The 15188-nt window shown below is 40.6% G+C and overlaps 1 protein-coding gene across 2 annotated transcripts in view; it reads right to left on the minus strand.

Moving 5' to 3' along the window:
- Positions 1-11050, minus strand: part of PIWIL4 (piwi like RNA-mediated gene silencing 4) — a 56678-nt gene extending 45628 nt beyond the window's left edge. The window contains exons 1-3 of one of the 2 annotated variants that reach the window (XM_043482694.1): positions 10844-11050; positions 9224-9302; positions 3987-4118 (exon numbers count right to left, since the gene is read on the minus strand). In XM_043482694.1, coding sequence (XP_043338629.1) covers positions 3987-4118; positions 9224-9302; positions 10844-10903 — 271 coding nt within the window. In that variant the 5' untranslated portion in view covers positions 10904-11050. Of the gene's footprint in view, positions 1-3986; positions 4119-9223; positions 9303-10816 lie in introns of both variants that reach the window. The other variant, XM_043482693.1, reaches the window with a different exon arrangement.
- Positions 11051-15188: the final 4138 nt, after the last annotated feature.

Genomic DNA, 15188 nt, shown 5'->3' on the forward strand with positions numbered 1-15188 from the left:
ACTATTCTCAGAAATGTCAAACATGTTACTGTGACCCTTCCCATGTATTGTTTTATTGTCCAAAGAATTTACACTATACCTGAGATTTGTAGAACATTGTTTTGTTAGAATGAAAATGTTAGGCCATTGAGGCAAGAAGACTATGTACGGGATATTTAAGAAAAAACCCTGTAATCGGAAATGTTCCAGAAGAATGCATAGGGGAAAAACATGAGAAATAAAAATATTGACAGGAGCATGAAACCAATATCTGATGTAATATGTGGTGACTTAAGGGGGAGGTAACATTCATTCTACAAAAACTGAGCTATCCTAAAAATAAAAAAAAGCTACCTCTTCTATGCAACCTTCTGTATGTGTCTGTCTTCTTCGTCGATGCCACTCATCCCTTTGGTGTTCCTGGACCCTGTGGGGCTGGACCCCAACAATCCTAGAACTTCTTCCAAAGACTGCCTTCCAGCTGATTCTGTGCAACTCAAATCATTCAAGTGATAATTTTGTAAATGAGCAAGACCCCATGGAGCCTTCCTGAGACAGACCTCTCTCCCATATCGTCTACTTTCGCTCCTCTCTAAGTACCCAGATAATAATACCTAGTGAACAGATAATAATACCTAGTGCACCTGGGTTGTTTCACAGATGCTAAAACCCCCACCCAATGGAAGAAGTTAACTACTTGACAACCATAGCTGTCTCGATCAACCAAGCTACTTGATCACATAGCTTCGAGACCTACTGGCACCTAAGAATCAATAGGGCTTCCCAGGTGGCTCAGTGGTACAGAACCCACCTGTCAATGTAGGGGACCTGAGTCCAATCCCTGGGTCGCAAAGATCCCCTGGAGAAGGAAATGTCAGCTTGCTCCAGAATTCTTGCCCGGGAAAGCCCATGGACAGAGGAGCCTGGCTGGCTATAGTCCATGTGGCTGCAAAGAGTCAAGACACAACTGAACATCTGAGCATACACACACATCAGGAAGTTTGGGCTTTCTGAGCACAAGCTGTCCTAGACTCCTTGTACAGGGCCTCCTAGTAAACACTGCACTCCCCCTAACCACAGCCTGGCGTGTCAGGAGACTGACCACTGTGCATGGGTGAGGGGACCCACTTGGCTTGACAAGTTTCAGATGCTGCTCTGAAATTATAGGGCTTCCTTATAAAGAATCTGGTAAAGAATCTGCTGCAATGCAGGACCTGGGTTGGGAAGACTCCCTGGAGAATGGAAAGGCTACCCACTCCAGTATTCTGGCCTGGAGAGTTCAATGGACTGTATAGCCAATGCATCCTTATACAATGCCTCACAATAATTCCCTTCACCACAACATGGTATGTCAGTAGATTGACTTTACTGTGTGCAGGTGAGGGGACCTGTTTGGTTTGATAAGAGCTTCAGATGCTGCTCTGAAATTATGGTGCTCTCAGACTATAAAGAAACTCTCCAGTTTTTACCATGAATTTGGCCGCCGCCCCACCCCTGCCATTCTTTCGGAAATTCAGATAATCAAAAGTTCATCATATTTCAGAAAATGTTGAAACACTACAGTCAGTGGTTAGATGGCTCTGTAAGCCCCAGAGAAGGGGCAGAAGAAGAAATTTCACATCTTCCCTGTATGAGAACAGACAGGACTCTGGGCTTCTGTTTTTTGCAGGCACAGGAAGGCCATGTGAGCTTCCCGGAACTCCAGGCCCTACAGAACTTTTATTCACCTCTTCAAAGTCTACAGGACAGGGACTTCCCTGGGTCAGTGGCAAAGATTTCAGGCTCCCAGTGCAGGGTACCTGGGTTCCATCCCCGGTCAGGGAAGCAGATCCCACACACTGCAACCAAGAGTTTGCAGGCCACAACCAAAGATCCTAAATGCAGCAAGGCATTCAGGACACCCTGAAGACACCCGGCACAGCTGAATAAATAAATACATATTTTTTAAATTGTTTTATAGGACAAATTCAGAGATGGCCGTGAAACAGTTGGTCGGTGCCCAGGATGCTGTAAACTCCATCAGGACAGACTCGGAGGGCACAAAGGAAGTACTCTCACCTCTCCTCCGAAGGAATTATCCAGTGTTTGCCTTACAGGACAGAATTATCAAACAGTCACTGTTTTGCATGTCTCATGGAGGAAGTGGAAGCATGAGCCCTGAGGTCATGAGGATGAAAGAGTATCCTGTGTACCTTAGGAAATATTCCCCCAGTTTTGACATGTGTATTGATGGAAAAATAATGCACAACTTAAAAGATGAGGATTACGTTTTGTTCAGAGGACAAAACTAAGGGCTTAAGCTTGGAACACAGCATCTCAGATAACTCTGAAAGTCTGCCTGCAAGGAGGCAAGGGAAGAGCAGGATAGACAGGAGTTTTTGCAACAAAGACCAGGGAGTCAGAACCTCTAAAGAAGACTGGAATTAAAGAAAGCCAGACATCCTGTATTAATGACTTTAGCACTTTGCTATGTATGAAAGTGAAAGTGTTAGCCACTCAGTCATGTCCAGCTCTTTGAGACCCCATGGACTATAAGCCATCCAGGCTCCTCTGTCCATGGAACTCTCCAGGTAAGAATACTGGAGAGGGTTGTTGCCATTCCCTTCTCCAGGGGATCTTCCTGACCCAGGGATCAAACCTGGGTTTCCTGCATTGCAGATGGATTCTTTACTACCTGGGAAGATGCAAAAGTCAGGGTTCACTGAAATCATTCCTTTGCCATGCACCTCAGCTATAGGGGCCAGTGTCGTATTCTTTCCCACCCCGAGTCTCCTTAGGGTACATTGTTGGAGAGTAGCTGCAGTAACTGAAAGGCTTGGCAGTGGGCAGCCCTCATCCTTAATGTACTGATATGATAAATTAACAACACCCTTAATTTACTGATATGGTAGGCGATACTTTTTTTCATTGACATGTGTACATACCCAGTAGGAACAAGGAATCATTGTGCTATTTTATTCAAAGGAAAGCTTTTTTGTCACTGTCCTCCCAAAGGCCATGCCAACGTGTTTTAGCTGCTCATATTAATGGACAAAGAGAAGTCATCTAGAATGTCCAAGCAGGCAGGCAACCCTTTGAGATCACTTAACCAAGTGTGTTCAAACTGTAATCCTTGTCTCGTTAGTGCTCCAGTTATGAAAATAAGTGAGGCGAACCATCACGTTTTATAGAAAGACTAGGATACAACAGAATGGATCCAAGAGCTGGCCACTGGAAGGGCAACGCTGCCTCATGAAACTTTGTTTCAATTGTGTTTGTGTAGTGTGTGATGGATAAGGATTTATCTTATTTTTGTTGCACGGTTTGAAAGAGTTTGAAAAAGACTGATCTGCAGGCTTTCTGCATCACTGAGTCTTAACTTTTAGAGGGAATTACAAAGTCTTTTGAGGCTCCTATGAAAACAGTAGGCCTACTTTTCCAAAAATACACATAAAATTTTAGGTTGTAATTTCAAGGGTACGCCTAGGCTAGCATCAGCATAAAGAATTCCCCAAACAGGCTACACTTTTCTTTTTAGAGCTTAAGTCCAGAAAGGTTATTTTTCCCCATATAAGAAAAAGTTGAGAAAGGGACAAAGCATCTTCGTGGACCCCTACCTCAGAGGTAAGGAGAAAATGTTTTCAATGTATGAAATGTAGTTTTACAGAAAATGTTACTCTTCCTATTAATAAAAGAGAGAATTAAGGCTAAAACGAGTGTCTAGATAATGTTTTTGTTTGTTTGGTTTGGGTTTTTTGCCTTTCTTTTTCTATATTTATTTTTAATTGATTGATGATTGCTTTCCAATATTGGTTTGATTTCTGTCATACATCAACATGAATTAACCGTAGGTGTACATATGTCCCCTCCCTCCCACCCTTAGACAATGTTTAAAATATAGCAGATGTTCAATACATATCTTTGAAGTCAACATATGAACTTATTTTAGATCTGGAAATTAAAATTCCTTAGGCAAGATTTGGTAATATTAAAAAAAAAGAAAGGTAAGTAACATGAAGAGTGGGTACCTGTTTTGCAGTCTCTAACATGGGCCAGTTTCTCCCTGGTACAGACAGCCAAGTCCATGATGTCTCCTCTGACTTTCCCACCTCTTTCCTTGATGGTACATCCAGAATCGCCCGAAGATATACCACCTGCATCTAAAATATGATGAAAACACCATAATATCTCATATTTCATGCTAGTGATATTGCTTATAACCTCTATATAAAAAACGCATCTAGAACCAAAACTCAGATTTTTGTGGCTTTTAATAAAACTGACCCACATTACTGAAAACAATGGGGAATGTACAGAAGTCTGCAGACTGAAAATTGAAAATCGTGAAGGAAGCATGGTCTTTTCTTAAACGTAGCAGACCCTGAGTTAGTCCCACCTCATATAACATTTGGGGCTGCTCTGATTCTCCTCTTGACTAAGAAGGAGGCTGTCTCTCCCCACACTCTGCTCCACACCCACTAATGGAGAGCTGGTCTCCCTCCTGTAGCCCTTGTGTAGCACCTAAAGAATTACACATTAAGATTGTCCACGTCAACTTCTGCACAGATTGAGGCTGAAAATCTCTCAACTTCCCCAACCACAGGAAGAGAAATGCCCAGAGGCTGTCATCAGTTTTTATGCTAGATCATTCCTCTGAGAATGAAAGTCACCACTTCACCTTGGGAATGTCACTGTGTTAGGTTCTAGAAAACATGAAATTGAAATCTATTTCCAGATGGATATTTTCTTTTTTAAACGAGTATAAAGAGATGCTGATTTCGGATACAACTTTGACACTTTGAAGATAATGTGAAAATATCAATTTTACATTACAAAATTATTACTACAAAGAAACATGACTAATAGTAAACAAATCTCCTTCCTTTGAAATAGTCATGATCTGCAACTACCCCAAATGGCACTACCCACTCACCCAAAACTGCTGTCCATACCCTTTTTGGTGGAGTCAGTCTTTCAGGAAAATCACAAAATTTATTTCATTTTTAAAAATTTGATTATTCCTGCTAATTATCCATATAGCTTACTGCTCAAATGATGTCTGGTGGTTTCTAAAAATTCAGTCTACCATAGATGCTGGGAAAGATTGAAGGCAGGAGGAGAATGGGATGACAGAGGATGAGATGGTTGGATGGCATCACCAACTCGATGGACATGAGTCTGAGCAAGCTCCTGGAGTTGGTGATGGACAGGGAGGCCTGGCACGTTGCAGTCCATGGGGTTGCAAAGAGTGGGACACGACTGAGCAACTGAACTGATAGAATGGTAGTTGCCAGAGTCTGGTGAAAATCGCTCAGTCGTGTCCGACTCTTTGCGACCCCATGAACTATACAGTCCATGGAATTTCCAGGCCAGAATACTGGAGCGGGTAGCCTTTCCCTTCTCCAGGGAATCTTCCCAACCCAGGGATCGAACCCAGGTCTCCAGCATTGCAGGCAGATTCTTTACCAACTGAGCTATCAGGGAAGCCGGCCAGAGTTTGGGGTGAGGGGCAAATGGAAAGGTACTGTTAAATGTGTACAAAGTTTCAATTTTGCAAGAGGAGAAAGGTTCCAGAGATGGATAATGGCAATGGTTGCACAACAATGTGAATATTGTTAAGGCCACACTGGACTGTGCACTTCAATATCGTTAAAATGGTCAATTTTACACTCCACATGTTTTACCACAATTTTTAAAAGTAAAAATATTCAGTCTACCCTCAAAGGATGAAGGGTTTCCATCACTTGCTAGTCACAAGGATGTGCAGAAGATGTGGGAAGAAATTCTCAAAGAAAAGCTGGAATGGCACTTGCATGATGGCAACAGGGGCTGGAATTATGAGACCAGACATTTACATTGTCTAAGTCACTGGGTCTGCGGTACTCTATCACAGCGGCCCTAGGAAACTAGCACATCGGGCAGCCAACTCGCACTGTGTGCTATGGGCTATTTAGAGTAGCCTGTCGACAAGTATCTTGAGGTCAAATCTGGATTTGCAGGGAAGAGGGCTTCCACCAAACGGTGATGTTTACTACAGGTGGGAAATGAAAACAGACTGGGAAACAGGCACACCAGGTTTCTACCATCTCTGCAAGGCAACAGTGTTGACATTTGTATGTCATAAAGAATTTTTAAATTTTTTTTCCCAAATTTATTCAGTAAGAAACAAATAAATCAGAAAAATTGGCTTCCTAATGTCTGGGGGTTCCCAACGGCCAAACACCATCAGGAAATTCAGTGGCAGTCTCTGTTTGGGAGTCTCAAAGAAACACAACAAACACAGAGGGATGCTTCAAGGAAAGGAAGACGGGATGCTCAAGAAGTGAGTCTGCTCTGATAGCTGTGGCCAACACTTCCAAAACTATGTTGAATAGTAGTGGTGAGAGTGGGCACCCTTGTCTTGTTCCTGACTTTAAGGGAAATGCTTTCAATTTTTCACCACTGAGGATAATGTTTGCTGTGGGTTTGTCATATATAGCTTTTATTATGTTGAGGTATGTTCCTTCTATGCCTGCTTTCTGGAGACTTTTTATCATAAATGGATGGTGAATTTTGTCAAAGGCTTTTTCTGCATCTATTAAGATAATCATATGGTTTTTATCTTTCAATTTGTTAATGCGGTGTATTACATTGATTGATTTGCAGATATTAAAGAATTTCTTGCATTCCTGGGATAAAGCCCACTTGGTCATGATATATGATCTTTTTAATACGTTGTTGGAATCTATCTGCTAGAATTTTGTTAAGGATTTTTGCATCTATGTTCATCAGTGATATTGGCCTGTAATTTTCTTTTTTTGTGGCATCTTTGTCTGGTTTCGGTATTAGGGTGATGGTGGCCTCATAGAATGAGTTTGGAAGTTTGCCTTCTTCTGCAATTTTCTGGAAGAGGGTAATAAAAGGAATCCAGATAGGAAAAGAAGAAGTAAAACTCTCACTGTTTGCAGATGACATGATCCTCTACATAGAAAACCCTAAAGACTCTACAAGAAAAAAAAAAAAAAAGACTCTGCCAGAAAATTATTAGAGCTAATCAATGAATATAGTAAAGTTGCAGGATATAAAATTAACACACAGAAATCCCTTGCATTCCTATACACTAACAATGAGAAAACAGAAAGAGAAATTAAGGAAACAATACCATTCACCATTGCAACAAAAAGAATAAAATACTTAGGAGTATATCTACCTAAAGAAACAAAAGACCTATATATAGAAAACTATAAAACACTGATGAAAGAAATCAAAGAGGACACAAACAGATGGAGAAATATACCGAGTTCATGGATTGGAGGAATCAATATTGTGAAAATGACTATACTACCCAAAGCAATCTATAGATTCAATGCAATCCCTATCAAGCTACCAATGGTATTTTTCACAGAACTAGAACAAATAATTTCACAATTTGTATGGAAATACAAAAAAACCTCGAATAGCGAAAGTAATCTTGAGAAAGAAGAATGGAACTGGAGGAATCAACCTGCCTGACTTCAGACTCTACTACAAAGCCACAGTCATCAAGACAGTACAGTACTGGCACAAAGAAATACAGATCAATGGGACAGAATAGAAAGCCCAGAGATAAACCCACGTACCTATGGACACCTTATCTTCGACAAAGGAGGCAAGGATATACAATGGAAAAAAGACAACCTCTTCAACAAGTGGTGCTGGGAAAACTGGTTAACCACTTGTAAAAGAATGAAACTAGAACACTTTCTAACATACACAAAAATAAACTCAAAATGGATTAAAGATCTAAATGTAAGACCAGAAACTATAAAACTCCCAGAGGAAAACATAGGCAAAACACTCTCCGACATAAATCACAGCAGGATCCTCTATGACTCACCTCCCAGAATATTGGAGATAAAAGCAAAAATAAACAAATGGAACCTAATGAAACTTAAAAGCTTTTGCACAACAAAGGAAACTATAAGCAAGGTGAAAAGACAGCCCTCAGATTGGGAGAAAATAATAGCAAACGAAGCAAAAGACAAAGGATTAATCTCAAAAATATACAAGCAACTCCTGCAGCTCAATTCCAGAAAAATAAATGACCCAATCAAAAAAAGGGCCAAAGAACTAAACAGACATTTCTCCAAAGAAGACATACAGATGGCTGACAAACACATGAAAAGATGCTCAACATCACTCATTATCAGAGAAATGCAAATCAAAACCTCAATGAGGTACCATTACACGCCAGTCAGGATGGCTGCTATCCAAAAGTCTACAAGCAATAAATGCTGGAGAGGGTGTGGAGAAAAGGGAACCCTCTTACACTGTTGGTGGGAATGCAAACTAGTATAGCTGCTATGGAGAACAGTGTGGAGATTTCTTAAAAAACTGGAAATAGAACTGCCATATGACCCAGCAATCCCACTCCTGGGCATACACACCGAGAAAACCAGATGTGAAAGAGACACGTGTACCCCAATGTTTATCCCAGCACTGTTTACAATTGCCAGGACATGGAAGCAACCTAGATGTCCATCAGCAGACGAATGGATAAGGAAGCTATGGTACATATACACAATGGAATATTACTCAGCCATTAAAAAGAATTCATTTGAATCAGTTCTAATAAGATGGATGAAACTGGAGCCCATTAAACAGAGTGAAGTAAGCCAGAAAGATAAACACCAATACAGTATACTGACACATATATATGGAATTTAAAAAGATGGTAACGATAACCCTATATGCAAAACAGAAAAAGAGACACAGATGTACAGAACAGACTTTGGGACTCTGTGGGAGAAGGCGAGGGTGGGATGTTCTGAGAGAACAGCATTGAAACAAGTATACTATCAAGGGTGAAACAGATCACCAGCCCAGGTTGGATGCATGAGACAAGTGCTCAGGGCTGGTGCACTGGGAAGACCCAGAGGGATGGGATGGGGAGGGAGGCGGGAGGGGGATTGGGATGGGGAACACATGTAAATCCATGGCTGATTCACGTCAATGTATGGCAAAAACCACTACAATATTGTAAAGTAATTATCCTCCAACTAATAAAAATTAATGAAAAAATAAAATAGATTGCAGAAAAAAAAAGACTGTTCCCTGGCCAATAACAACTATAAGACATTATCAATTATAAGACATCTTATAATAATGTCAAAATATAAAGAATGTACATTTTAAAATCAATGAAAAAAAAAAAAAGAAGTGAGTCTTCTGCTCAAAGGCTTGGTCGAGTCACTCCTATTTCATTCAGATGGGATGCAACCGAATGGTCAGACGGAGCTGCACTTACATTTCTGTGAAATCCTGCTTGTTCTATCACAGTCACTGCTAGAGGATGCTTCGTTATCAATAAGTGCAACAGATGGAGGCTGAAATGAGTAAAGATATTTGGTCAGATTTAAGATATTAAGTCATAAACCAAAACATTATCACGAGATGAGAAGGAGAACGGAAATCATGTCCTGTGTCATTAGAGTACCACGAGCTAGGAAAAGAAAATGTTAGCAGGTAAGATGCTTGAAAGAGGAGGAAAGATTGCCCATTTTAGAAAAATAGATAAGGCCAAGCTACAGTGTTCCCCATTCATGAATCTTTGATTTCAATGCTGTGAGCCAGATACAGCCTTTAGACCCCGGAGGCAAAGGTGTGAGCCTTGCCCCCAAAAGTGAAGTCTCTCAGTCGTGTCCAACTCTTTGTGACCCCCTGGACTGTAGCCTACCAGGCTCCTCTGTCCATGGGATTTTCCCAGGCAAGAATATTGGAGTGGGTTGCCATTTCCTTCTCCAAGAAGGTCATCAAATGGAAGGTGGTACAGGTGGTCACAAGCTTCCTGGTGACGATGATAAAGAATTTGCCTACAGTGCAGGAGACGAAGGTTCAGTCCCTGGAGAAGGAACTGGCAACCCACTCCAGTGTTCTTGCCTGGAGAAATTCATGGACAGAGGACCCTGTTGGGCTATAGTCCACGGGATCGCACAGGGTTGGACACGACTAAAGCGACTAAGACACATACAGATGATCACAGACCTTATGCTTCTGTAGCTCTCAGACATAGGGACTCTGATGTGAACAAGTTTATACAAGAAAATAAACTGAGCCCAGAGGATCTGGGCCACCAGCCAGATGATGAGGCTCCTGAAAAAACTGGTCCAAAATTAGTTCACAAAATAGATGAAGAGAACCATTAATATTTTCTCTTCACAGTAATTCCCTGTTGAAGAGGCCTGATTTCTTTTTTTTTAAATGGGGGAAATCAACAGGTCTCTTTATGAGAGTAAAGGCATATTGACGACACACTACTCAGGTAACACTTCTGGTCTAAGATATTACTCCAAATACTAAGTTTTTGCTAAGTATTGCTCCAAATACTAAGTGTAACATCACTCAGAAATTGCAGATTTGCTTCTCGATTCAACCTAGCTGCCTAAGTTTAATAAGGAGCCCTATGCACAGCGGTTGATTCTAAATTTCCGTTGTGTTTGAAATTATTTCTCTTTATATAAATTAGCAAGATGAATCATATTATGTTACATACCAAATAATAGTACCTTTAAGGTACAGTCCTTTTCACCAGGAGACTTAAAAACGAATGAAGTAATTAAAACTCAGAAAACAGAAGAGTGATCCACTCGCCTCCCACTTTCAGTCCTTTTCAGCGGCCAAAACATCTACATTAATATCTTACTCTGATAAGCTCCCCAACGGGAAATATATATATATATATATGAACATGAGAAACCCTGGAAAGACTCAAAGTTGAAAGAGAAGAGAGAAGAGAAGTCGCTGCTTTCTATTAGAGAGGAAAAGAGATGTGCAGAGAAGGGCAGTGTCCACGAAGGAGTTGTAGGAGGGAGACAGCTCAGCTGCTAAGCGGCCTACACACCGACGGATGCCCCTGGGGGCGCCCCACCTCCGCGGCGCCGGGGCTGCGGGCCATGCCTCGCGCCCTCACGCGGGCGCGGCCGCTCATGTCCCCGCGGAGCCCAGAGGCCGCCAAGTCTCACTGAGGGCGCTTCTTCACCAGCACCCGGGCCGCATAGAGCCAACAGGGGCGGAGGAGGTGGATCTCCGCAGAATCGAGGCCCGGCTCCCGCGTGGGTGGAGACGGGCGCGCAGCCCGCCGTCTTCCCGCGGCGGGGGCGGGGCCAGCGCCTGGGCCGGAGGGGGTTGGGAGGCTGCCTCCAGACTTTTCTTTGCATCCGCACCCCCTCAAATGTATCCAGCTTTCTAGTTTTTGCCCATCAGAGGTGTATATAAGGTTGCATCACACTTTTTTGTCTGTGTTATCTGCTCACTTCTGCTCCTGGCTTCTGGATGTTTTAGAATATGTCATGTCAGTGTTGTTTCTGAGAAATATCTGATTCATCTACTGGGGCATTGGGAGGATTCATTTAAAATTAAATTAATATAAAAATGTGCAGGAATGCTTTAAAAAAATGGTAGCCGTATCTTCATCTGTGTGATAGATGTGAGGGTTTTTCTGTTATTGTTCTGTGAATTGCCTGTTTATATTCTTGGCTGTTTTAAACTGCACTTCTCGTGTTTTTCTTGTCATTTGAAAGAATTTTTTTTCATAACATAGCAAATACCTACTCTTGATTTATCACTTGTTAATTTTAACTATGAAGTTCTTTATCTAATCAAGTCTTACTTTCGATGTAGTCAAATCTATTTTATTGTTTGTGCTTTTGAGATTTTCTTGAAAGAAAATTTTCCCTGCCCTGAATTTACAAGGACTTCATAGGACATTGTGTTTCCCTGGTAGCTCAGATGGTGAGGGATCTGCCTGCAATGCAGGAGACCTGGGTTTGATCCCTGGATTGGGAATATACCCTGGAGAAGGGAATGGCAACCCACTCCACTATTCTTGCCTGGAAAATTCCATGGACAGTCCATGGGGTCACAAAGAGTCAGACATGACTGAGGGACTAACAGTTTCATTTCTTTCGATTTCATATGACATTTATTAATTTTATGTTTTCTATTCACATAAGCTACCTTGTATCCTTTAAGAGTTTATTCATATATATACATATAAATATATATTTATATGATATGTATGATGTGAGGTAGGGATCTAACTTTATATCACTTTGGTAAGCTGTTTACTCTTAACATCATCTATTAAACTTACAATGGTTTCTGGAGGCACTGTCAAGAAATAGCAAATTCCCATATGTATCTGGATCTGATTTTGTGTCTTCCGTTTCTGTTGTACTTATTTATATCTGCTCAGAATCAATACTTTATCCCTTTAAAAGAATTTTTAATGACTTTAGCATTTACTTATTTTTTGGCCACACTGCATGGCATGTGGGATCTTAGTACCCCAAGGAGGGGTCGACCTGCAGCCCCTGCAGTGGAAGCACAGAATCTTAACCACCGGACCGCCAGGGAAGTCGCAGTACTTTACCTCTTTTAATTGTTTCTTTGTATTACTCCTAAAATCTGGTGGGGAAAGTCTTTATTCTTTGATTTTTTGATTGATTTATTTTTTGCAAACTGTATTCTTCCATATAAGTTTTTAAAATAAGTTTGTCAGGCTTCTTGACAAAAAATTTCCTGATTAATTTCCAACAGGCACTGTATGGAATATAGAAATTAGTTTCAGAAGAACTGTCACTCTTGCAGTTTTATTTCTTCATTTATTCAAGTATCTCTTTATATCCTTTAATAAAATTTAACTTTTTCACAAAAGCCTTGTATATTATTTATAGAAACATAGTCTTATTAGTAGTTTGAAGCTTCTCTTTTTTTATTATGTTTTCTATTTGGTTATTATTAATGTAGATACAGGATATTGATTTTTGTAAGTTGGTATCAGATTTGCTGAACTCCTTAGTTCATATAGCTTGTCCTTTGATTTCACTAAGTTTGCATTTAGATGATCATGTCATATACAAATAATAGTAATTTTGTCTCATCCCTTCTTATTCTTCTTTTACTTGTCTTATCACGTTGATCAAGTTTTCCTGAATAGTATTGAAAGTGACTGTGATAGCTGATATTGTTTTCTTCCTGACTTTAAGGAGACTATCTCTGAAATGTTTCCATTCTGAGTCTGCCATAAATATCAGGTTTATAGTCTTTCATATTTTAAGGAAACTCCTCTTCTAACCCTAATTTTCAAAGATTACTTTAATCATGAATATGTATAGAACTTTAGTAAATATATCTATGGATGTATTGAAAAGTTGTGCAGAGGTTATAGACTGCTTATTGTATAGGCTGTTTATTGAAGTTATTTATTTATATATTTCACATCAGAATATTCTTTTATTCAGTTGTCTTGGGAAACCATTAGCCCTAAGGGCTGGCAGTGCAAGAGGTATAGTAGCCTTGGACAGAGATGACCAGTCTGGACTTGGCTCAGTGAAGCCACGGTAATAAATATGTTTCTTTGAAAATGAATGAGTCTGAAAGTTGTGAATGATCATAAAATGCATATTAAAAAGTAGGGCAGGTGAGAACAGAATCTGGGCAAGGAATCTACTTCTGAAAAATCTGAGCTTTGTTTGTGAATATAAAAATAATCTTTACGTCATGTTTTCCAAATTGATCGCCTCAGATGAATTTGACTTATATTGATGTGAGAACACTAACAGTGATGAGAAGCACTGAGAACACCACAGACAACGTCAGTCAAATCCTTTCAATTTTCCAAATACTGACTCATTATGAAATCAGAAATATTGATTATTTCCAATCATTATCTGCATTTTCACCTCTATGCTATAATTATTATAATAACTGACATACAAATTCACACTGTGACCTCCACATATGATTTTTAAAGGCACTTGTGTATTCCCTGTATTAGGGAATTCACAGCATGGTTACAAGCACACACGGGCTTTAGAGTCCTAAAGATTAGGATTTATATCTTAACTCCATCAACCCACTAGCTTTCTGTCTCAAGAAAATGCACTTAATCTCATTTAGCCTCAGTTTCTTCAACCGTAAAATGGAGATAAAGGTAGGCCAGGATTTCTCAACCTTGGCACTATTCACATTTTGGCCCAGATAACGCATTATTTGGGGGGGAGGGGGATCTGTCCTCTATATTATAGGATGTTTAGCAGTAATCTTGGCCTCTACTCACTAGACACCAGTAACTCTTGTCATTGTGAGAACCAAAAACATCCATAGATTTTGACAAATGTCTTTTGCAAGGTAAATTGCCCTAGATAAAGAACCACTGAGGGACTTCCCTGGTGGTCCAGTGGTTATGAGTCAACTTGCCAATGCAAGGGACATGGATTTGATTCCTAGTCCAGGAAGATCCCATATGCCACGGGGGGACTTAGCCCGTGTGCCACAACTACTGGGCCGCCTCTCTAGAGCTGATGCTCTGGAACAAGAGAAGCCACTGCAGTAAGAATTCCGAGCCCTGCAACTAGTGAGTAGTGCCCACCTATCACAACTAGAGAAAAGCCCACACACAGCAATGAAGACCCAGAGCAATCAAAAAATAAAAAATAAAAAAGACTTTGCCTTCCAGTGCATAGGGTGTGAGTTCAATCCCTGGTCAGAGAGCTAAGATCTCACATACCTCACAGCTGAAAAATGAAAACCTAAAACAGAAGCACTACTGTAAAAAATTCAGTAAAGACTTTGAAAATGGTCCACATTAAAAAAAAAAAACAAACACGAAGACCCACCAAGATATGGCTACCTCTCAAGGTTGTTTTGACTGTTTTGAGGATTAAATGAAATAATAATAATGACACAGTGTAGTGTGTGGCATGTAATAAAAACTGAAGTTCCAGTACTTTGGCCACCAGATGCAGCATCAACTCATTGGAAAAGACCCTGATGCCGGGAAAGATTGAAGGCAGGAGGAGAAGGGGACGACAGAGGATGAGATGGTTGGATGGTATCCCTGACTCAATGGACATGAGTTTGAGCAAGCTCTGGGAGATGGTAAAGGACAGGGAAGTCTGGCGTGCTGCAGTCCACGGAGTCACAAAGAGTCGGACACGACTGAACAACTGAACAACAATAACAAATTGTATAATTAGTTATTATTGATATCAGAGGGTAGGTTCTTGTCTCATGGCATAAAGAATTCAAAAATAAGAGAAGGAGGTCAAGAAAGCAAAATGAGGGTTTATATAGGTGATATGCTCTTAGGGGAAAGCAGGCAGACTCAGGTGAACAGCTGTCCTGAGTTTCTTCGGCAGGTTGGTTATGTGGAATGTAGAAATGAAAAGGTAAAATATTCACTGGGGAGGGAAGGTTTTGGGAGTCATATT

This window comes from Cervus canadensis, chromosome 11, assembly GCF_019320065.1.
Source record: "Cervus canadensis isolate Bull #8, Minnesota chromosome 11, ASM1932006v1, whole genome shotgun sequence".
Classification (NCBI taxonomy): domain Eukaryota; kingdom Metazoa; phylum Chordata; class Mammalia; order Artiodactyla; family Cervidae; genus Cervus; species Cervus canadensis.